The sequence below is a fragment of the Hyaena hyaena genome, unplaced genomic scaffold, assembly GCF_003009895.1.
Source record: "Hyaena hyaena isolate Hyena2069 unplaced genomic scaffold, ASM300989v1 scaffold_364, whole genome shotgun sequence".
Classification (NCBI taxonomy): Eukaryota; Metazoa; Chordata; class Mammalia; order Carnivora; family Hyaenidae; genus Hyaena; species Hyaena hyaena.
Genome location: NW_024080996.1, coordinates 1,296,214 through 1,320,069, shown reverse-complemented (window position 1 = coordinate 1,320,069; position 23,856 = coordinate 1,296,214). Strand labels below are relative to the sequence as shown.

Below are 23,856 nucleotides of genomic sequence, written 5' to 3'. Positions count from 1 at the left end.
ATCTAAAAGTACAGTGTATTAATAATAATAATAATGATACCCTGATATATTTAGAATCAAAACACCATTCTTAGTCACAGCTCTACCACTTGAAAGTTGTAATTTGAGATGTCCAGGTGGCTTAGTCATTAAGCACCAGACTTTATCTTTGGTCTTAAGTCATGATCTCATGGTTTGTAAGTTCAAGTTCCACATCAGGTGAGCTCAAGCCCCACTATGTGTGAACATGAGCCTCACTTTGGGTAAAAACATTAGCCCTGCTTTGGATGAGCCTCTCTCTCTCTCTCTCTCTGTCTCTCTCTGTCTCTCATAGGATTCTCTCTCCCTGCCCCTTGTTCACTTGTGCCCTCTCTCTCAAAAAAAAAAAAAAAAAAAAAAAAAAAGGAAGGAAAGAAAGTTGTAATTTAAGACAAACCATGAACATGTCTGAGCATTAGTTTCTTAATCTGTGAAAGGAAAACTAAGACTCCCTCTCTTCTTTATCTCACATTACTTCCCTTTGGAATACTTAAACTGACAGTTCTGACAGTGCAGAAAAAAAACTAAAACACATTGAGAGCAATTATAATATCCTACACATGTCTATGAATATTTGAAGTGGGTTAATTTATCTTTACAGCAGAAAGAGGATTTCAAAGCCCCTGTGATTCCACCAACCATCCTATTCACTGAGGAAGATGAATGTCTCTGCCTCAGAATGTAAAATTTCTCACTGAGACTGAGCTTAATGCTTAAAGGTACAGGTTTGCATAGCAAAGCCCCACATATCAACCAACTACTTCACCTGGTGTTCAGTTGATAATAAACTGAAATGCCTCAATTCAGGAGAGCAAAGCCAACTATGCCAGACTCACAGGAAAATACCAGGTCTGTCCCCCAACATGGACAATCGATTTAACAAAATCAACTTTATTTATTTATTTTTTAATGTCCACTTATTTTTCAGAGAGAGAGAGAGAGACATAGTGCAAGAGAAGGGAGGACAGAGAGAGAAAGGCACAGAATCTGAAGCAGGCTCCAGGCTCTGAGCTGTCAGCACAGAGCCCGATGTGGGGCTCGAACTTATGAACTGCCAGATCATGACCTGAGCTGAAGTCGGACGCTTACCCGACTGACCCACCCGGGCGCCCCAGTGACCAGATTTAACACATACTTTTAGCTACTTCAAATGGTGATAAGATATATAATAATATGAACACATCTTTGCAATGTCTATAGGGATTCCTGAGTTTTACAGACATTACATACTGACATTACTTTTTTCAATAAAAAATACAATTTCATCAAAATAGACAATAAGTAAAAGAAAAGCAAAAATTTTAAAAACAGTGAAAATCAACTATTTTATATAAGTACTACTTAGTAAATAAAAATCAAACATGTTGATATGGAGGTTGGGGGATGTGGTGTGAGAGGTCATTTAAAACTATAAGTCAGGGACTATCTGGTGATAGGTGATAACTACACTTATCATGGTGAACATTTTGTAAGTGTATACAAATGTCAGGTAGCTATGTTGTATGTGTGAAACTAATGTAATATTCATGTTACCTATACTTCAGTTAGAAATAAATGAAATTTTTTTGTAAATAAATTGGCTTCCAGAAAAAAATTAATTAATTTTTAAAATAAATAAATGAACCTTAGCCAAGGATTTTGTGATGTCAAAGTCTAAAAAAAGACAAGCTAACAAACCAGTTATGCAAAATTTCTTAATATTTAAATCTTTATTTTTTTAATATAAGTTCAAGTTAATGAACATACAGTGTAGTCTTGGCTTTAGGAGTAGAACCCAGTGATTCATCTCTTACACATGACACCCAGTGCTCATCCTGAAAGGTGCCTTCCTTAATGCCCATCATCCATTTTCTTCTCCCCCCAACCACCCCTCTTCAGCAAACCTCAGTTTGTTCTGTGTATTTATCTTCTTATGGTTTGCCTCCCTCTCTGTTATCTTATTTTTCCTTCCCTTACCCTATGTTCATCTGTTTTGTTTCTCAAATTCCACAAATGAGTGAATACATATGATATCTGTCCTTCTCTGACTGACTTATTTCCCTTAGCATAGTACCCTCCAGTTCCATCCACCTTGTTGCAAATGGTAAGATTCATTATTTTTCATTGCCAAGTAGTATTCCAATATATATACCACATCTTCTTTATCCATTCATCCGTCATTGGACATCACAATATCTAAATCTTGAGTGAATTACAAAATGGTATAAAAGCAATATTATCAAAGTAATCTTACAAATATCTAAATTATCAATTGATTAAGAGGTTTTTGTTTCAAGATTTTATTCAAATTCTTTTTAGTAAACATATAGTGTAATATTGGGTTCAGAAGTGAATTTAGGATTAAAAGTTTTTAAAGTAGTCATCTTTTTGAATTTTCTCAAGAAAAATAAGCCAGCATCCTATTCCAGAAAATAAATCATCACAATTTGTTTTGTTCATCACATGTTTCTTTCAAGTTGTCATTGCTTTTCCAGCTGCAATTTCTGGGTTTTATATCTTAAACTCCATGTGGGAATAGCATATGGAAGCCAACAAAAACAGGAGTTATTTAGCTATTCCCAGGTCCCATAGCTCTGCGAGTTTTCCTGTTTAAATATCAAATGACTTGCACTTTTAGCCTGTCCAGCGAAATTCTGAGATCTCCATAATATTTCTAGAGCTTCCAGAAAGGAAATCATAAAAAGAGCTGTCTTTTCCCCATCATTTGCTTTCTAAATTCCTTCAACCTCACTTGAGTTTTGAATACCACACACTACTTAATCTCCTAAAATGTCTGACCTCTCTGTTCCTGGGTTGCCCATTAATGTGGCCACCAATTTTGGCTTACCCTCCCCCAAACACTATTAATGTATGATCATCATGCATTGTAAGTTTTATCAAAGCTGTACGGACAGTGGAGAATAATTACAGTACTCTAAAGAGCAGGATACAAATTCAAATTGCAATGTGGTTTTAAACCTCATTGTTCTTTCCCTACAGAGAGATTTCTTGTTTATTGTCCATGTGTTTGTTATGTCTCCATCTAATGGTTTGTTGCTGAGTTCCTTTCTCTTCTGTGCCCTATCCTGGAGTTACTAGTACTTGCAAACATTCTAAAATCTTTTTTAAACTTAATTTACAGAAAAAAGCTCCCTGTTTGATCCAATCATCTCTCAACTATCCTAGCCTAATAGGACTTCTGTTTCACAAGAAAAAGAACTGTTAAACTATTTTCCTAAAGCAACCACTACTCTGAGAGATATTCATGTATAAGCCATCAAAGTACTATCAACTTCAAAAATAAAAAAAGTTTTCTCATATTCCATGATTACTGAAATAAAAATCATGAAAAGAATAGACAAGTGTATTTGAAAAAGCAGTTGACTGAAATCAGGAGGTTACAGTTTATTTAGGTGTTTTCTTAACAAACTGTGTGACCTAACTCATTAAATTTTCTCAACTTCAGTAGCATGTCTATGCAATAAATATATATTCATGATATAAACATGTGTCAGTTTCATATTTACCACAATAAATATGAAATCTTTGCCAAAAGGAGCTTATGCATAATGTTTACAGCAGACAAGTGGATTATATTTTATGGACTTCATGGAACCTACTATATCTGTGAAACACTGGTATTTCAAGGAGGCACATTACAGGTCAATGGAGAATGTAACCAGTAAAGTATGGATTATCTGATTCCTGATTCCACCATTACATTATAAGTAGCAATAAGAAACCAAGATTACCCTAGTGTTACTTTACCTGATCTTTTGCAGAACCTTTTATCTTTTTCCAGGAGAAAAAAAGCAAACTCCATACTGACAATGAAAAAACACAGATAAACTTATTCATTAATGTTAAACAGTTAAAATGGTGGGAAAGAGAAGAAACTGGAAAAATGGCGAGGAAGGAAATTATACTATTTAAAAATTGGAAACAAATTGAGTGAAGACTCCAATTTCCTTCATCACAGTAGCAAAGACACAGGATACGAAGGCTCTGCCTAAACTACTGTGATAAAAGAAACAGAATGTACAAGCCCTATTACTACCTTTGCAGGGACACTGATTCTGATCAAAACCTTCTCCTACTGAGGGTTTTTCTCAGAGCAATTTTAACATCTTTGTTTCTCAAGCTGTAAATGAAAGGGTTCATCAAGGGACCCACACTGGTATAAAAGACAGAAGAGATTTTCCCCTGATGCATAGACATAGCAGATGATGGTTTGAGATACATAAATGCACATGATCCAAAAAACAAGGAAACAGCAATCATGTGGGAACTGCAGGTGCTGAAGGCTTTGGACCTGCCCTCGGTCGAGCTGATGCAGAAGATGCTGGAGAAGATGGAACCATAAGACACAAAGATGGTGACACTGGGCACAATCACATTGATGCCCACCACGATGAAAACCACCAGCTCATTCACGTAGGTGCTTGTGCAGGAGAGCTGGAGCACTGGGAGGATGTCACACAAATAATGGTTGATGGTGTTGGCATCACAGAAGGTCAGTCTCAGCATGCATCCCGTGTGGGCCATGGCATCAAAAAATGCCACCGAATCTGAAACAAGTATAAGGCTGGAACACACTTTAGGGGACATGATGACATTATACAAAAGTGGGTTACAGATGGCCACATAGTGATCATAAGCCATTGATGTCAGCACATAGCGTTCAGAAATGATAGAAAAACAAAAAAAGTAGAGCTGGGTCATGCACCCCCTGTAGGAGATAATATTCTTCTTTGATGTGAAATTAATCAGCATTTTGGGAGTAAACACAGAAGAATAACAGAAATCTATGAAGGACAAATTGAAGAGAAAAAAGTACATGGGGATGTGTAGGTGTGAATTCAGCCCAATTAGAGTTATCAAGCCTAAATATCCCAATGCAGTGACCACATACACGACTAGAAACAGGCAGAACAGAGGGAGCTGGAGATGTGGTAGGTCTGTTAGCCCCAGCAGAATTAATTCAGTCACAAAAGAACCATTTCCGGGAGTCATTCTTCTCCACGGGGATCTGTGAGCACAGAAAAACAGGGTTACATTAGATGAAAAACCAGCACTTCCCACAATATTGCCTCCTAAAAGAGGGAATTTAGGCTGGGTATATCTGAGACTAACCAAATCTAGATCAGTAAAATCTGCCGTTACCTCTACCGTGACAACACTGAGAAACACTAACTCCTCCTTTATTGGAGGTTTATAAACTAAATATAGCAAAGAGCATCACAACTTAGCCTTAAGGGGGAAGTCCAGGATTACCATATGCAAACACAACTGCTGAAAAAACCAAGGGAGAAGAAGGATGGACCAAGACAGAATTGTCCTTCTCTGATCCCTCCATTTCTTCATTCACTTAAGACTCCCAGTAAGTAAGTTTGGAGGCAGAGATCCCAAAACATTTGCTTGTCTCTAATGCATATTAGAACTGATTGGTGGGATCCAAGAACATTGTTTCTTTCTTTTAAAAAAATTTTTTTAATGTTTATTTATTTTTTGAGAGTGAGAGAGAGAAACAAAGCATGATCAGGGAAAGAGCAGAGATAGAGGGAGACACAGAATTTGAAGCAGAATCCAGGCTCTGAGCTAGCTGTCAAGACAGAGCCCAACGTGCGGCTCGAACTCACAAACTGTGAGATCATGACCTGAGCCGAATTCAGACGCTTAACCGACTAAGCCACCAAGGTGACCAAGAACATTGTTTCTAATCCAAAACTAAGGGACCAGAGCCTAGGGCAGGTTAAGTTATGCCTCATGTCACAGAATAAAATCCACAAATCCAGAAAAGTGAGAGTTCCATCCATGGAGAAGGAACTTACTGATGGAGATACTGTATCCCTGCACTCCTTAAGTCTCTAAACATTCCTGATCTCCCTTTGAACAGATTCTTCTTCACTTGAATCTCAGAACCGCACAAAGTAAAAATGAAAGTGGCATCTCTTAGATCTTTCAATTTCCATCTCACAACAAAAGGGACATTCATATAAATGGAATTCAAACACTCATCCTTCTTAGGCAAGAATATCCCAGTGCTTCCTTATTGTTTTTTCACCCCAGAAGTCCCGGAAGGGTAATTTCAGGTTCTGAGGCTTTGATCCATTTGATTCTAACAGGATACTGCATAGATGGAATTTCAGATAAGTCCTAGAAACCTTTCCAAACTACAGATTTGTAACGATGACTTTGAGTTCTCTCATACAACAGAGAAAAGTAAAATCTTCATTATTGGCTCATTTGCCATTTGATAAAGTACACATGGTTGAATGTGAGTTAAATGATACAACACACCTGGTTATAAACAGAATAGAAGCTTATGCAGTCATTTCCCCTTGGGAATAGATTCTATGCAATAAGGGAAAAAAGAGGATTGTATTTACACCCTCTACCATGCAACTGTCATTAGCTCTTTAGGAGCACTCAAAATTTACTCAAGGTTTCCCATCACTCGTAGGATTGTGTATCTCCCAAGACAGAGCCAAAAATGAACTCCCATCTCCCTTGTCATCTTCACCTCTGAAGGGAAATCTATTCTACATTTCTCTCTTTCTTCCCATATCCTAAATGGGAATTTTTCTGCAAGCAACCTGCCTCTAAGATTCTTTACTTCTTTATGTAAAAATTGTCAAAATGGAGTATCTCAGGTCAATTGTCTCTTCCTGGGATATCTCTAAAATAATTTTAATGCCATATATCCCTTCCTAAGTTTTTTTTTTAATACCTACTGTAAATTTGACCATTCTCCTGGGACTTTTGTAACATTTCAATAACTGAGGTCATCTGTTTCTCCTCATCACACACACACCAACAGGGGCTACAGAGTTAGAGTGTGTATATATATCCTACCTCCACTCTTACTAATAATACCCCAGGCAAATTACGTAATCTCTTTCTTCCTCTGGTTTATCTTTGTAAAATAGAAATGGTAAAAAAAAAAAAAAAAAAAAGACAAAAATTTTATTAAATTGTCATAATGATTAGATGAAAAAATGTAAGTAAAATGGCTAGAAAATGCCTGTCCCATGGNCCTACTGTAAATTTGACCATTCTCCTGGGACTTTTGTAACATTTCAATAACTGAGGTCATCTGTTTCTCCTCATCACACACACACCAACAGGGGCTCCAGAGTTAGAGTGTGGATATTTATTCTACCTCTATCCTTACTCATAATACCCCAGGCTAATCTCGTAATCTCTTTCTTCCTCTGTTTTATCTTTAAAAAAAAAAAAAAAAAAGGCATCAATTTTATTAAATTGTCATAATGATTAGATGAAAAAATGTAAGTAAAATGGCTAGAAAATGCCTGTCCCATGGCATAGTCAATTAATGTCAGCTATCATTATAAAGGCTCTCATAAATTTTAAAACAACCTCCATCATAACACTCATCATTTTCCCTTTAATTCCTCTGTTCTTCAATGATTATAACTTCTATAAGAAAAAACATAATTGTTGTTTTATTTGTCAAATGCAGTACAGTGTACAGAGTAAGAGCTCAAATATTTCTGAAAGTGATGTTCTCTGGTTTCAGACCTTCAGAATATTTTCCACAAAACCTGAATACTAAGCCATAGAGTCTACAACCATAATGACATCTATCCCTTTCCTTCAGCCACCACAATAATTGAGGCAGTGGTTAGGTTTTAACTTAACTCTCCTATTGAACTGTAGTGGCTGCTAACTATTTTATAGCATTTCCCCATACATCCTCATGTAACCATCCACATTTCTGCTAGAATGGGTTCTGAAAGCACAGATCTGTCATTCCCTAGTTCAAGAACTTTCAAATGTTCTGCATTATCTTGGGCAACTGAAGTTTTGTCATAAAATGATGTCTTAAAACTGTAATTCAAGGGCACCTAGGTGGTTCAGGTGGTTGAGCATCCGACACTTGATCTCAGCTTGATCTCAGGGGTGTGGGTTCAAGCCCCCCATTGGGCTCCATTCAGGGCATGGAGCCTACTTAAAAATAATAAATAAATAAATAATAAACAAAAAACCCAGTGATTCAGACTCAGTAAAATTAAAGAGGAAATTGAGCCAAAGCTATTTTTTTCTTTCTTCCCCTTCTTCAGAGGGTATAATTGAAAATTAATAAGTTTATGTATTTAAGATATATGACTTGAGTTTATAAGTGTAAACATTGTCAAATAATTGCCCCAAATTAATTAAAATATCTATCACTTTACATAGTCACTTTCTTTTTTTGTAGCGAGAACATTTAAAATCTACCCTCTTAGCAAATTTAAAAGTAGGCAATAAATCATTAACTGTGGTGACGCTGGTGCATATTAGATCTCCAGAACTTACTCATCTTGCACAAAGGAAACTTTGTACATGTTAACTAACACTGTACAAGGATTCTCGTTTTCCACAAACTCAACAATGCTTATCTATTGTCTTTTTGATTATAGCCGTTTAAGTAGATGTGAGGTGGTATCTCACTGCCGTTTTCATTTGCATTTCCCTGGCAGATCAGTGATGTTGACCATCTTTTAATGTACTTTACGGCTACTTTTATGTTTTATTTTGAGAAAGTGTATTTGGGCCCTTTGCCCATTTTTAAAAACAGAATTGCTTTGTATGGTTGCTGTTACTTTTGAGTTTTAGGTGTTCCTTACCAATTTTGTATATAACTTTTTAACAGATATATGGTTTACAAATATTTCCTCCCATTCTATAGGCTGCGTTTTCATTTTGCTGATTGTTCTGCAGAAGCTTTTTATTTGATGTAATCCAACTTATCTATACGTGCTTCTGTTGCCTTTGCTTTTGGTGCCATATCCAAGAAAATCTTCCATTTTATGCAAAAATTTATATCTGAGTTTTCTCATTTATTCCATTGGTCTTTATGTTTACCTTTATGCCAATACCCCACTCTCTTGGTTACTGTAGCTCTGTAGTAAGTTTTGTAACCAGGAAGTGTGAGTCTTGCTGCTTTACTCTTTTTCAGGATGGTTTTGGATATTAGGGTCCCTTGTGTTTCCATATGACTTTTGGATGAGGCCTTCTATTTCTGCAAAAAAAAAAAAAAAAAGACATTGGAATTTTTATTTGGATTGTGTTGAATCCATAAATCATTCTGGGCAGTATTAATATCTGTTTTTTAATTTTTTTCTTTTTTAGAGAGAAAGTGAGTGAGTGAAAGTGAAAAGAAAGGGAGAGAAAGCAAAAATTTTAGGCAGGCTCCAGCATGGAGCCTCACTTGGGGCTCAATCCCAAGATCCTGGGATCATGACCTGCGCTGAAATCAAGTTTGGATGCTCAAACAACTGAGCCACTCAGCACCCCTGGTAGTATTTTTGTTAACAATATTAAGTTTTCCAATCCATTTATTTATGTCTTCTCTATTTTCTTTTAGCAATGTTTTTTAGTTTCATTTTACAAGCCTTTTTCTCCTTGGTTAAGTATTTGATTCTATTTGATGCTGCTTTAAATGGAACTGTTCTCTTAATTGCACTTAAGGATTTTTCATTGTTATTGTATATAAAGCCAACTTTATGATTTTTGTCTGTTAACTTTGCATCCTGCTCCTTCCTAAGTTCACTTGTGGTTTTAAGTGTGTGTGTGTGTGTGTGTGTGTGTGTGTGTGTGTGTACTCTTTAGAATGCTGTACAATATAAGATCCTAACATTTGTGAAGAGAGATAATTTTCCTTCTTTTCAACTTGAATACTTTTCATTTCTATTTCTTGCCTAATATCCTGCCTAGAAATTCCAGTGCTGTGTTGAATAGAATCTGTGAGAGTACGTGTTCTTCCCTTGACCCTGAACTTTAAGAAAAAGCTCCCAGATTTCACCATTGAGTATAATGTTCCCTGGGGTTTTTTTTAAATACAGCTTTTGTTCTGTTGAGATAGTTTCCTTCTAGTCTTAATTTGTTGAAAAATTTTATCATGAAAGAATTTTGAATTTGCTCCAGTTTTTTCTGAATCAATTGTCATGACTGTGTGCGTACGCGTGTGTGTATGTGCAAGCGCACACGCGTGTGTATTTCCTTCATTTTATTAATCTGATATGTCACTTTGATTTGCTTTCATCTGATGAACCACCTTTGCATCGCAGGAATAATCCTACTTTGTCATGGTGTATAATCCTTTAAACATGATGCTGAATTTGATTCGTTAGGATTTTGTTGATGTTTGCATTAATGTTCTTTAAGGATATTGGTCTGTAGATTTCATTTCTTGTAATGTGTCTATTTGCCTTTGGTATTGGGGTAATGGTGGTCATAAAGACTGAGTTGAGAAATGTGCCATACTCTTCAGTTTTTGAAAAAGCTTGAGAAGGACTCGTGTTAGTTCTTCCTTACATGTTTGGTAGAATTGACCAGTGAAGCTATGAGGTCTAGGACTTTTCTTTAGTGGGATATTTTTAACTACTGATTCAATATCCTTATCAGTTATGTCTCCTCAGATTTTCTAGTTCTTCATCATTTAGTCATGGCCGGTTTTCAATTTTCAGGAATTTTTCCATTTCATTTTTGTTATCCAATTAGTTGGCATATAATTGTTCACAGTTTTCTGTTATAATGCTTTTTATTTCAATAGAAGTAGTAGTAATATCCATGTCATCATTTCTGATTTTTTCTTTGACACTTTAAAAGATTTTAAATTTTTTATGAAAAATGTCATACGTATACAAGAGTTGAGAGTATATTACAGTTTACTATCCTGAACTCATTAACAAGTTAAAAAATATTAAATCATAGTCAGTCCTGTTTATTTCTACCACCATTATTAAACACCCCTACCCTCACACACAACTGGGCTATTTTGGAGAAAATCCCAGATATCATATTTTAGTACTCATTTCCAAAAGATAAATATTTATTAGAGTCATAATAATACTATTTTACACTTTAATCAAAATATTAATGCCTTATAGTATTAAATGTCCAATCAGTATCTGAATTTCTCTCATTGTGAGTGAAGATTTTAACACAGATCCACATTAAAAGTGTAAGGTAAAACTGGGTGATAAAGTTAGTGGATATAGTTGGTCAACTCTGAAAAACTTGCCCTGTAACATCTTTTCATCATAAATTATTTAAATTGAAATCTGCTCAACTATAAACCTTAGCTCCCTTGGATATTCTATAAGCAAGCAACTGTGGTAGTTCCATTCTGCATTTAATGTGATTTATAGATATAAAATGTAAAGGAAATGAGGAAAAAGTACAGTCCAACTCCTTACTTCAGTCCCTCCAACAAATTATAGGTATCTATTATGGGGCAATGAGGAAAGTGATATGGAGAAGAAAGCTGAGAAGTAGTGGAAAATCTCTTCCCAGCAGAAATAAGGTAGACATTTTATTATTTTATTTTATTTTATTTTATTCATCTTATTTATTGAGTCAGAAAATCTTATTCATGATCACTTTGTTCTTGTCCACAGTATCTTGTTCTGATAGATTTATTTGAGTCTACTATCTTTTTTCTTAGTCGAACTAACTACAGTTTTGTCAGTTTTGTTGATGTTTCCAGAGAACCAACTTTTGGCCTTAATGACTTTCTCTCTTGTTTTTCTATTCTGTTTTATTTATCTCTGCTCTAATCTTTATTTCATTTCTCCTGCTAGATTTGTGTTTAGTTTGCTCTTGTTTTCCTACTTCCTTAAGTTGTAAAGTAAGGTCATTGATTTGAGATCTTTCTTGTCTTTTTAACATAAGCTTACATAGCTACAAATGTCCCCCTTACCACTGCTTTTGCTGCATGCCATAAGTTTTGGTATATTGTGGCTTTGTTTTCACTCATATTTAAAGAGAATAGAAGGTAAGAAATCACAAGAGACTCTTAACGATAGAAAACAAACTGAAGGTTGATGGAGGGAGGTGGGTAGGGGGATGCAGTAGATGCGTGATGGGTATTAAGGAAGGCACTTGATGTGATGAACACTGGGTGTTGTATGTAAGTGATGAATCACTGAAGTCTACTCTTTAAACTAATATTGTACAGTATGTTAACTAACTTAAATTAAATTAAAAAAACAAACATTTTTCAAATTCCATGTGATTTGTTCTTTGATCTATTGGTTTCTTTAAGAGAGTATTGTTTGATTTCAACAAATTTGTGTATTTTCCTATTTTCCTTCTGTTACTGATTTCTAACTTTATTCCATGTAGTCAGAGGAGATACCTTCTATGATATTTATCTTTTCTACTGAGATTCAATTTGTAGCCTAACATATGGTCTATTCTGGAAAATATCTCATGTGCACTTGAGGAAGTGTGTATTCTGCTGTTGTTGGGTCTATGTTTTATATATGTCTGATAAGTCTACTTGGTTTATTATGTTATCCAAGTTCTCCATTTCCTTCTTTATCTTATGTCTGGTTGTTCTATTATTAAGAATTCAACTATTATTAAATTTGTCTATTTTAGTGGCCAGTTCTACCAGTTTGTATTGCATATATTTTCATGGTCCATTACTAGGCTTGTAACTGTTTATAACTGTTACATCTTCTTGCTCTACTGAATCTTCCATTAAGTATGGTTTCTTTGTTTCTGTAAACTTTTTAAAATTAAGTTTAAAAATTTAATTCCAGCATAGTTAACATACAATGTTATACTAGTTTCAGGTGTACAATACAGTGATTCAACACCTCTGTACATTACTCAGTGCTCATCATGATAAGTGTACTCTTTAATCTCCTTCACCTATTTCACCCATCCTCTGCCCCATCTCCCTCCATTCTCTATAGTTAAGAGTCTGTTTCTTGGTTTGTCTCACTCTCGCTCTTTCCTTCTTTGTTTTGTTTCTTAAATTCTACATGTGAATGAAACCATATGGCATTTGTTGTTCTCTGACTGACTTATTTCCCTTAACATCATAATCGCTCCTTTCATCCATGTTGGTGCAAATGGCAAGATTTCATTTTTTTGGGGGGGCTGAATAACATTCTATTGTATATACACACAACATCTTCTTTAACCATTATCTGCTGAAGGACACTTGGGCTGCTTCCATAATTTGGCTATTTTAGATGATGCTACAATAAACATAGGGGTGTATATATCTTTCAAATTAGTATTTTTGTATTCTTTGAGTAAATACCCAGTAGTAGAATTACTGGATCATGTGATAGTTCTATTTTTAACTTTTTGGGGGAACTTCCACACTGTTTTCCACAGTGGCTGCACCAGTTTGCATTTCCACTAACAGTGCAAGAGGATTCCTTTTGATCTACATCTTTGCCAACACTTGCTCTCTCATGTTTTTTTTTAATTTTAGCTATTCTGACAGATGTGAGGTGATATCTCATTGTGATTTTGATTTGCATTTCCCTGATGATGAGTGATGGTGAGCATCTTTTCTTGTGTCTGTTGGCCATCTGTATTTCTTCTTTGGAGAAATGTCTGTTCATGTCTTCTTCTGACCATTTTTTAACTGGGTTATTTGGTTTTTGAGTGTTGAATTTGAAAAGTTCTTAATCTATTTTGGATACTAACCCTTTATCAAATATGTCACTTGCAAATACCTTCTCCCATTCAGTAAATTGTCTTTTTGTTTTGTTGATTGTTTCCTTCACTGTGCAGAAGCTTTTTATTTTGACGAAGTCCTAATAGTTTATTTCTGTTTTTGTTTCCTTGCCTCATGAGACATCTAGAATGATGTTGTTATGGCCAATATCAGAGAAATTATTGCCTGTGCTCTCTTCTAGCATTTTTTATGGTTTCAGGTCTCAGATTTAGGTCTCTAACGCATTTTGAGTTTATTTTTGTGTATGAGATAAGAAAGTAGTCCAGTTTCATTCATTTGCATGTAGCTGTCCAGTTTTCCCAACACCATTTGTTGAAAACTATCTGGTTCCCATTGCGTACTCTTGCCTCTTTTGTCAAAGGGTAACTGACCATACAAACAAACCAATCATTGGTTTTCTATCCTCTTCCATTGATCTACATGTCTATTTTTGTACTAGTACCATACTGTTTTAATTACTATAGCTTTGTAGTATAATTCGAAATCTGGAATTGTGATACCTCCAGATTTGTTTTTCTTTTTCAAGACTGTTTTTGGCTTTTTGGGGTCTTTTATGGTTCCCTGCCAACTTTAGGATTATTTGCCCTAGTGCTGTGATAAATGCTATTGGTATTTTGATAGGATTGCATTAAATGTGTAGATTTTTTCAGCAGAATGGACATTTTAAGAATATTTTTCTTCTGGGGCACCTGGGTGGCTCAGTTGGCTAAGCGTCTGACTTCAGCTCAGGTCATGATCTCAGTGTCTGTGAGTTCGAACCCCACATCGGGCTCTGTGCTGACAGCTCAGAGCCTGGAGACTGCTTCCAAATCTGTGTCTCCCTCTCTCTCTCTGCCCTTTCCCCGCTCATGCTCGGTCTCTCTCTGTTTCAAAACTAAATAAAAACACTAATTTAAAAAATATTTTTCTTCCAATCCATGAGTATGGAATATCTTTCTATTTATTTGTGTCATCTTCAATTTCTTTCATTAACTTTCTAAAGTTCTCAGAGTATAAGCCTTTCACCTCCTTTGTTAACTTTATTCCTAGATACTTTATTATTTTTGGTCATTGTAAATGGCATTGCTTTCTTAGTTTCTCTTTCTGTTGCTTCATTAGTAGTGTATAGATATGCAACAGGTTTCTGTACATTGATTTTGTATCCTGCAACCTTACTGAATTCATTTATTAGTTCCTGTAGTTATTTGGTGGAGTGTTTTGGGTTTTCTACAGAGTATCATGTTATCTGCAAATAGTGAAAGTTTTCCTTCTTCCATACCAATTTGGATGCCTTTTATTCCTTTTTCTTGTCTGATTGCTAATGCTAGGACTTTCAGTAGATATTGAATAAAAGTGGTGTGAATGAGCATCCTTATCTTGTTCACAAACTTATTCTGTTCCTCATCTTTGGGTGAAAGCTTTCAGTTTTTCACCGGTGAATATGATATTAGCTGTATCTAGGTGTGTGTCCAACGCGTGTCTCGATCCCTTTGAACCATGAGATCATGATCTGAGCCAAAATCAAAAGTCAGACACTTAACTGACTGAGCCACCCAGGCACCTTTCTACCGAATTTTCCATTGCAGTATTGAGATTTTCGCTTCAAAATTTCTTTTTTGGCTCACTTTTAGATTTTCTATTTCTTTATTGATATTTTCATTATAGTTATAAATTGTTAAATTGACTCTCTACACATCTTCCTTTAGATATTTCAGCCTCTTTAAACAATTATTTTAAAGTCTTTGTCTAGGAGATATGCCATGACATCTTTTTCAGAGGCAGTTTCTATTGATTTCTTTTTTCCTTTGAAGAACCCATACTTTCTGTTTCATTGTATGTCTTGTGATTTCCTGTTGAAATCTAAATATATGAATCTAATACTATGGTGACTCTAGAAATCAAATCTTCTCCCCTCACCAGGGTTTAATGTTTTTATTTATTTATTTATTTATTTATTTATTTATTTATATTGTGGTAGAGTGTATCTGTTCCAAGGATCAGTCTGAGGTGTTAATGGCTTTTTAGGTTTTTCAGACCTTGCACTTCTCCCTGTACACATGCAGTGACTTTCTAATTTCTCTTGTGCATACAATTGCTTTTGAAAGTCCTAGGTTTTATGGGAATCTACCCCCAAAACCAAGAGCACACTTTACACACTGGATGTTAGCCAATTTTACAATAAATTATATATTAAAAGATAAAGAAGAAAAACCTAAGTTTTATTTTAACTTCTAGTTTTTAATGCCTGGCTCCCAAAGGGTGAAAAAAGAAAAACAAAAAAGGAAAATAAAGCACTGGCCTTTAAATGTACTAGAAGTCCATTCAACAAGAGGAGAAGGGGCTTGTCACAGTGGGGCAGCACAACAATAAATACTGTTCACCATTTTATCTGCATTCATAAGAGCTATGTCCTGTATTTACAAGGAAACATTTTGTTGACCTATTGCTTTTGGCATTTAAAAACATTTCATTTAAATCACTTTAGTGTATGCTGTAGATATATCAAAACTCATCCACCTGCTCCATAGTGGTGGAAATTCACTATCTTCCAGTTTTTCACTATAAGATCAATGCTATCACTATTATGCATATATGTTTATATGAGAGTAACTTTATTTCAATGAGATAAGTTCTCAAAATATTGCCTTTCATTTTAATATGTATGTTTACATATTGGATTTCTCAAAAACTATTGCAATTCATATTCCCACAGGTAATTTATGAAACCATATTCCTTCTCTCGCATTTCTAAATTGTATCCCACTTAAAATTAATGGGTTTGAGCATTCATTCATAAATTTGTAAACCTTCCCAATTTGCTTTCCTGTGATTTGCCTGTTTGTGTCTTTTCTTCATTTTCTCTATGCCTAAATATTTCCATATTTCTATATTCCCAAATTACTTTCATTACAGAGCTATTAAAAACAATATCTGGGGGTTCCTGGGTGGCTCATTTGGTTAAGCATCTGACTTAGGCTCAGGTCATGATCTCACAATTTGTGGGTTCAAGCCCAGCATCGGGCTCTGTGCTGACAGGCTCAGAGCCTGGAGCCTGTTTCAGATTCTGTGTCTCCCTCTCTCTCTGACTCTCCCCTGTTCATACTATCTCTTTCTTTCAGAAAATATAAAAATCATTTTTAAAAATTTAAAAATAATGTCTGAAGAAGTTCTTTAAAAATAAAAATAAAAAGACTGTATGAAAAAGTAGAAAAGGTTAAGAAAATGAAATCATAATATGGAATGGGAACTATACCTTCATTACCATTACCCTAAATATAATGACAAGATACTTTCTCCAAACCTATACAATGGGATTGTCCATAGACCTTCCTTTTCCTTCAGACACTAGTGGAAATCCTTCAAGTGTGGTGAAGAGATTGTTTCTGCCCTGGACTCCAGACGGATTACTTTGTAAGCGTTATTTGACCTCTATTGGTTTCTTCTGTTGAACCAACCTGGATTGTCAATGAAATGTCTTTCAGGACACTTTGTGGATATTTTCATCTTTGAGTTTGCTGTTATTTGTGTTCTGAGACATTGTAGTTAACTAAAACCACTGTTTCTGTTTTACTGGTTTTAGAAGAATGGTAAGTTTTATGTAATTTAAGATGCTGGTAGATTTAGAATCAAAACACCAAGGTCCTCGACTCAACTTCGACCATTGTGATTCAGAACAAATTGTGATTCAGAACAAGTCATGAAATCTCTGAGAATCAGTTTCATCATCTATGAGATGGAAATTGGATCCCCTTCCCTATTGACCTCTTAGCTCTTCCCTAAGGAGCACATAGACAGACAGACAGATGTAACAGCATGCAGAAAACAGGAGCTCTACTTCTAAGAACAATCATAACACCCTGCACATTATATTTATATTTGAAGTGTGTTTATTCAACTTTATGTCATAGAGAGACTTTAAGCATCTCAAGGAATTCAACCAGTCTTCCCCCACTCTGAAGATGGGAGTCTCTGCCTCAGAATGTAAAACTTCCCCACACTGAAAGTGATTTTAATGTTCAAATATACATCTTTATTTTACCACAGAGCCCTGGTATTTCATCTACTATTTCACCTGGTGCTCAACTGAATAACCAGTGGAATATCCCAATGCTAGAGAGAAAAACCAACTGCATCAGACTTACAGAAAAATACCATGGCTGTCCCCAACACAGACACAGATTCACCACAATCAATTTTAGGGGCACCTGGGTGGCTCAGTCGGTTAAGTGTCCGACTTCAGCTCAAGTCATGATCTCGCGGTTCGTGGGTTCGAGCCCCGCGTCAGGCTCCGTGCTGACAGCTAGCTCAGAGCCTGGAGACTGTTTCGGATTCTGTGTCTCCCTCTCTCTCTGACTCTTCCTTGTTTTTGCACTCTCTCTCTCTCTCTCTCTCAGAAGTAAATATAACATAAAAAATTTTTTTAAAGACTGATTTTAGATTCTATCTGTATGTAGCATGTAATGCCACTATGTTGTTATATGAAAAATCTATCTTTCTATCTTATTTACATTTGTGACATATTGCACATTGCACAAGTTGCCAGACATGTAGCAGGTATCAAAGTGTTTGCTGTTGTTGTTTTTACATAATGAAATGAATAATTGAAGCAATAATCATTTCCTTTTGCAGGATGCAGCAGTATTTCCTACTCATCCCTGCCTCTCTGGAGCCATAAGCAGAAACCATGTACCTGAATGTTCTTGCAAAGATTATAAGTGGGTCATATGCCATGCAATAGATGTTAGGCAGAAACCTCATAAACTATAAAGTTTGAATACACTGAGTGCACATGTGAGGGTGTGTATGTGTGTGTTTAGGGAGGCAGTATAAAAAAGAGTGGAGTTCCACAAAGTGGGGTTCAGGAATTAAAGGGATATAGAACTCAAAAGCCCTTTAATTTCTGATTTTCATCAGTTCTTAACCTCAGCACACCCTAGTCATGCTCATTCCAAACCTAATCCTGAGTGACAACAGACCGTCACTTACAGAAAATTTACAGGAAACAAATTTAGCATGTAATCAGAAAATGTTCTTCATGGTTTAACTAAGAGGACCATTTATATACATTATAGCTTGGGAAGTCCAAGCTTTCACACTAAATTAGAAAAATCTCCTTCCTAATACACAGGCAGAGATGAATCTAAAGGTTAACTTACTTGGCTCTCAGTTGTGACAACTTCAGTAGAAGTATCCTGTCTTTCAAAACTCCTTTTATCACGTTTCATATAACAAACAGAATAAAAAACTACAAACCCTATCCTATGTATGTAAAACACCCAACTTGTTTCCTCTGACATATTCCTCCCTTTGAAAGAAGTCCAATAGTTTTTCATAGTACTTAAATGCAGTACCTAAAAAACTAAATTGCCTCTATTAAAATTTTACCACCTTAGATTTTACAACATCTTTGTATATGTGTTTCTTACTAATCATTTCCAAAATAATCTGAAAAAATGGTATCTAATTTTAAAGAAAGGATTTTTTTTCCTGAAATTGAAACAGAAGTCATTTGTACTTGAGTCTCATAAAATGAAAGATTGATGACTTTTAAATCCACTCTTTAGGCCACCTCAAATAGGAATAAGATGCATGAAGAGTGAATGCACTCTTCAATGTCTTCAAAGGACCCCGAATACCACATCCAAAAACTTTTCTTCCAATACGGGAAACAATGTTATCAAAACAGTAAAACAAAACCAAAATGAAAACTCCACTCAAGACCCCATATTTTATATAAATACTTAGTGAAAATCAGGTGCATTAATATTGGGGTCAGAAGATGGGAAATGAGTGGTCATTTAAAACCATATGTCAAGGATTAAGCAATGCCAAATGTCTCAAAAACAAACAAGCCAATGATCTAGCTATGCTAACTTTTAAACCCTAAATATTGAGTGGAGATTGGAAAAACAGTAAAATAGTAAATGTTATTAAATTTATATTTAAAAATTTTTAATGTTTATTTATTATTGGGAGACAGAGAGAGAGACAGAGCATGAGCAAGGAGGGACAGAGAGAGAGGAAGACAATCCCAAGTAGGCTCCAGGCTCTGAGCTGCCAGCACTTGAACTCACAAACTGCAAGATCATGCCCTGAGCTGAAGTCAGATGCTTTATCCACTGAGCCACACAGGCGCCCCTTTTAAATTTATGTTAACCATATTTAAATTGTCACTTCACACAACATATAAAGGATTTTTCAGTGATCACCAATTTGCCAATTTTCTCAAAAGAAAAACAATCCAACATCCAATTACAGAAAGACACTCTCACCATATCATTTATTCACCAAATAGCTCTTTCAGAAAAGACTGGGCGCATTCAGGGTGGTATGGCCATCGACCAAATAGTTCTTTCAAATTTCCATTGTTCTTCCAGCTACAGTTTGAGGTTTCCGTACTTCAAAATTCATATGGGAGTAACATAGGAAACCACCAAAAGCAGGGGTGATTTTATTGTTCCCAGGTCCACCAGTCCTATGAATTTAACTTTTTAAATATCAAATAACTTAAAACTTTTATTCTATCCAGAGAAATCCTGTCATCTACATACTATTTTTAGAGCCTTCCCAAAAGAAGAGAGCCACAGAAAATGTTCCTTTTTCATTATTTTACTTTCTATTCCTTCTTCCCAATGTGATTTTTTTTTTTTTATCACAGCTCATTATTTCATCTCCTTAAGATGCTATCCTTACTCTACCTGGTTCTCTACAAATGTGACCATAGATATGGTTCTTCATTGCCAAAACCACTATTTCTTTTTTAATTTTTAAAAATTTTTAAAAATTTATTTCTGAGAGAGAGAGACAGCATGAGCAGGATAGGGTCAGAGAGAGAGGGAGACACAGAATCTGAAGCAGGCTCCAGGCTCTGAGCTAGCTGTCAGCATAGAGCCCGACGCGGGGCTCAAACCCACAAACTGCCCCAGAACCATGAGATCATGACCTGAGCTGAAGTCTGAGGCTCAACCGACTGAGCCACCCAGGCATCCCCCAAGACCACTATTAATATGGGTCATTGTATATTATAAGTTTTAATAAAAACTTCATGGAGGGGCGCCTGGGTGGCTTAGTCAGTTAAGCGTCTGACTTTCGCTTAGGTCATGATCTCGTGGTTCGTGGGTTTGAGCCCCGCATCGGGCTCTGTGCTGACTGCCAGGTCAGAGCCTGGAGCCTGTTTCAGAGTCTGTGACTCCCTCTCTCTCTGACCCTCCCCTGCTCACGCTGTCTCTCTCTCTCTCTCTCTCTCTCTCCTAGAAATAAATAAAACATTAAAAATTTTTTTTAAAAAAAACTTCATGGAAAGTGAAGGATAATTATAGTATTCTATGGAGCAGGTTAAAATTGAGAATAAAATACAGTTTCTAAAATCTTATTACCCATTCCTTACTGAGGGACCTCTGATTTATTGGCCATATATCCCTTTGGGTCATAGACTAATGGCCTGTTCCTGGAAAATCTTTCCTCCTGTGTCTTGTTCCTTGAATTAGAAGACTCTGAAAACATTTCACATTTTTTTTCTTGCAAAAATGTCAGCATTCAAAATAGAAATTTTTTTCATATTTCATGTTTACTAAAATTAAAATAAAATTAATTAGAAAGTACACTAGAAAATGTAGTTGACTTGAAATCAAGTAGCTAATAGACTATTCTAGACTTCTTCATGAAGAAGCTATGTGACTTTAAGTACTCACTGCCACAATATATACTGACAATGTATTATGTGTGACTTTGAGCCTGGAGAAGTAAATATGAAATCTCTACTAAACGAAGTTTAATGTGTAGGGTTTGCAGCTGCAAAGTGGAGTAAAACTGACAGCTGTTATGGAATCTGCTATAATTGTGAAACACTAGTATTTGAAGGAGTGATATTCCTTCCCACAGTAGAATGGAAAGAAAGGAATGCAGACATATTATCTAGTTCATGCTTCCAAAGGTACATTACAAGAGGCAATTAAGAAATCCTCCAATGTACAAGGTAACACTTGTCTTTCTATTGATCATTTGTTAAGCCATTCATCTTTTTCCAGAAAAAAATCCATTAGTGCCATTTTAAAAACAGATAAATATCTTCCTTAATGTGATTTTTAAATAGGAAAAGGAGCAAAATTTGAAAAATAGTGATCAAAGGAATCAGACCAAACTTAAAAAAAAAATAGAAACAGATTGAGAGAAGACACATTTCCTTCATCACAATGAGAAATAGGATAAGACTTCCACTAAAAATATTGAAATAAACACATGCAATGTCCCTACCTTATGACTACTCACATAGTTTTCTGATCAAAACCCTTTCCTACTCAGGGTTCTTCTCAGAGCGATTTTAACATCTTTGTTCCTCAAACTATAGATTAAGGGGTTCATCATGGGAACCACATTGGTATAAAAGACAGAATAGATTTTCCCCTCATTCATAGACCCAGCAGAAGAGGGTTTAAGATACATAATTGCACCTGATCCAAAGAACAAAGAAACAGCAATTATGTGGGAACTTCAGGTTCTGAAGGCTTTGGACCTGCCCTCGGTCGAGCTGATGTGGAGGATGCTGGAGAGGATGAAACCATAAGACACAAAGATGGTGACACTGGGCACAATGATGTTGATGCCCACCACGACGAAAACCACCAGCTCATTCATGTAGGTGCTTGTGCAGGAGAGCTGGAGCACGGGGAGGATGTCACACAAATAATGGTTGATGGTATTTGCATCACAGAAGGTCAGTCTCAGCATGCATCCCGTGTGGGCCATGGCACCCGAAAATGCCATCAAATATGAACCAAGCATAAGGCTGGAACACACTCTAGGGGACATGATGACATTATACAAAAGTGGGTTGCAGATGGCCACATAGCGATCATAGGCCATTGATGTCAGAACATAGCATTCAGAAATCACAAAAAAACAGAAAAAGTAAAGCTGGGTCATGCATCCCATATAGGAGATAATATTTTTCTTTGATAGGAAATTCATCAGCATTTTTGGTGTAAATACTGAAGAATAGCAGAGGTCTATGAAGGACAAATTGAAGAGGAAGAAGTACATGGGGGTGTGTAGGTACGAATTCAGCCCGATTAAAATTATCAAGCCCAAATTTCCCAACACAGTGACCACATACATGACTAGAAACAGGCAGAACAGGGAGAGCTGGAGACCTGATAGGTCTGTTAGTCCCAGCAGAATGAATTCAGTCACAGAAGAGGCATTTCCAGGAGTCATTCTTCTCTAAAGGGATCTGTGAACACATGAGAAAACTCAGAAAAACAGCTCTTCCTGCAATATCTCATCCTACAAAGAGAGCGTGGACACTGGGAATGTCTAAGACCGGCCCAACCTGGACCCATAGAATCTGCCTTTTCCATTAACGAGAGACTAAATGACAGGGACTTTCTCTTACTACAGTCTTAATAAGCTAAATTTAGCAAAGGCATCACAAACTTTGCCTGAAGAGGGAAAACCAGTGCTGCCATATGTCAATGTGACTTATGGAAAACCAAGGGTAAGTAAGAAGAAGCAAGGCCCATACAGGATCATCCTTCTGCCATCTCACTATTTCTTCATGCACTTGAACCTTTTCCTCACGAGAAAATTGGAGGCAGAGACCCTAACAACCTGAAGCTGACCTCTAATGGGCCAGATTAGACGTGGTGGATTGGGAACCATGAATATTGTTCCTAATCCAACACTAAGGGATCAGAGTCTGGGGGAGGCTGAGTTACTGCCCCATGTCACAGAGAAAGAGTCATAAACATTGAGGGCTCCACCCATGGAGAGGGAACTGACTGAGATACTACACCCCCTGCACCTTCTGATCTCTGAACATTCTTATTCCCCTGAAACATATTCTCCTTTCAGTTTTACTTGAGTCTTAGGACTACACAAAATGTGGGGGAAAGTGGCTTATCTGACATTTTTTGACTTTCATCTCAAATCAAGAAGGACATTGATACCAACAGAATTCAGAAACCCACTCACCTTCCTTAGGTCAGAAAACCTCAGTGCTTCCTTATCCCTGATATTTACCCCTGTAGTCCTGAAAAGGAAGCTTCAGGCTCTGAGGCCTTGGTTCCTTTAATTCTAAAAGGATTTAGTCCAGACTTAATTTCAGATATGCCCTTCAAATATTTCTGGACTACATATCATAATTTCTGAGAAAATTTTAAGTCTGCTCAAGCAGCAGAGAAAAAACCCTCTGTATTGTCATCACATCTGTTACTTAATGATTAAGGAGACAGAAGACTGAATGTGAGCCTAATGATAAAGTGCACCTGATTATAAACAGGGTAGATGTTTGTTCAGTCTCTTCCCCAAGGACCAGAGTCTATGTACAAAAGAGAAATAAGGGGATTGATTATAGTTACACTCGGGACCACAATCTCTCTTTAGTTCTTTAGGGA

At 36.1% G+C, this 23,856-nt stretch overlaps 2 protein-coding genes across 2 annotated transcripts; both read right to left on the bottom strand.

The window, feature by feature from the left end:
• Positions 1 to 4,077: 4,077 nt before the first annotated feature.
• LOC120243935 (olfactory receptor 147-like) lies at positions 4,078 to 5,010 on the bottom strand. Its single transcript, XM_039250171.1, has one exon. The coding sequence runs from the start codon at positions 5,008 to 5,010 to the stop codon at positions 4,078 to 4,080; it is 933 nt and encodes a 310-aa protein (XP_039106102.1).
• A 16,735-nt stretch (positions 5,011 to 21,745) lies between these two features.
• LOC120243931 (olfactory receptor 8B3-like) lies at positions 21,746 to 22,678 on the bottom strand. Its single transcript, XM_039250168.1, is given in 1 exon segment — positions 21,746 to 22,678. A coding segment is annotated over 1 exon segment (933 nt).
• Between the last annotated feature and the right edge of the window lie 1,178 nt (positions 22,679 to 23,856).

Coding starts and splice junctions, on each gene's coding strand:
- LOC120243935 (XM_039250171.1), bottom strand. CDS start 5,010: ATGACTCCCGGAAATGGTTCTTTTGTGACTGAATTAATTCTGCTGGGG.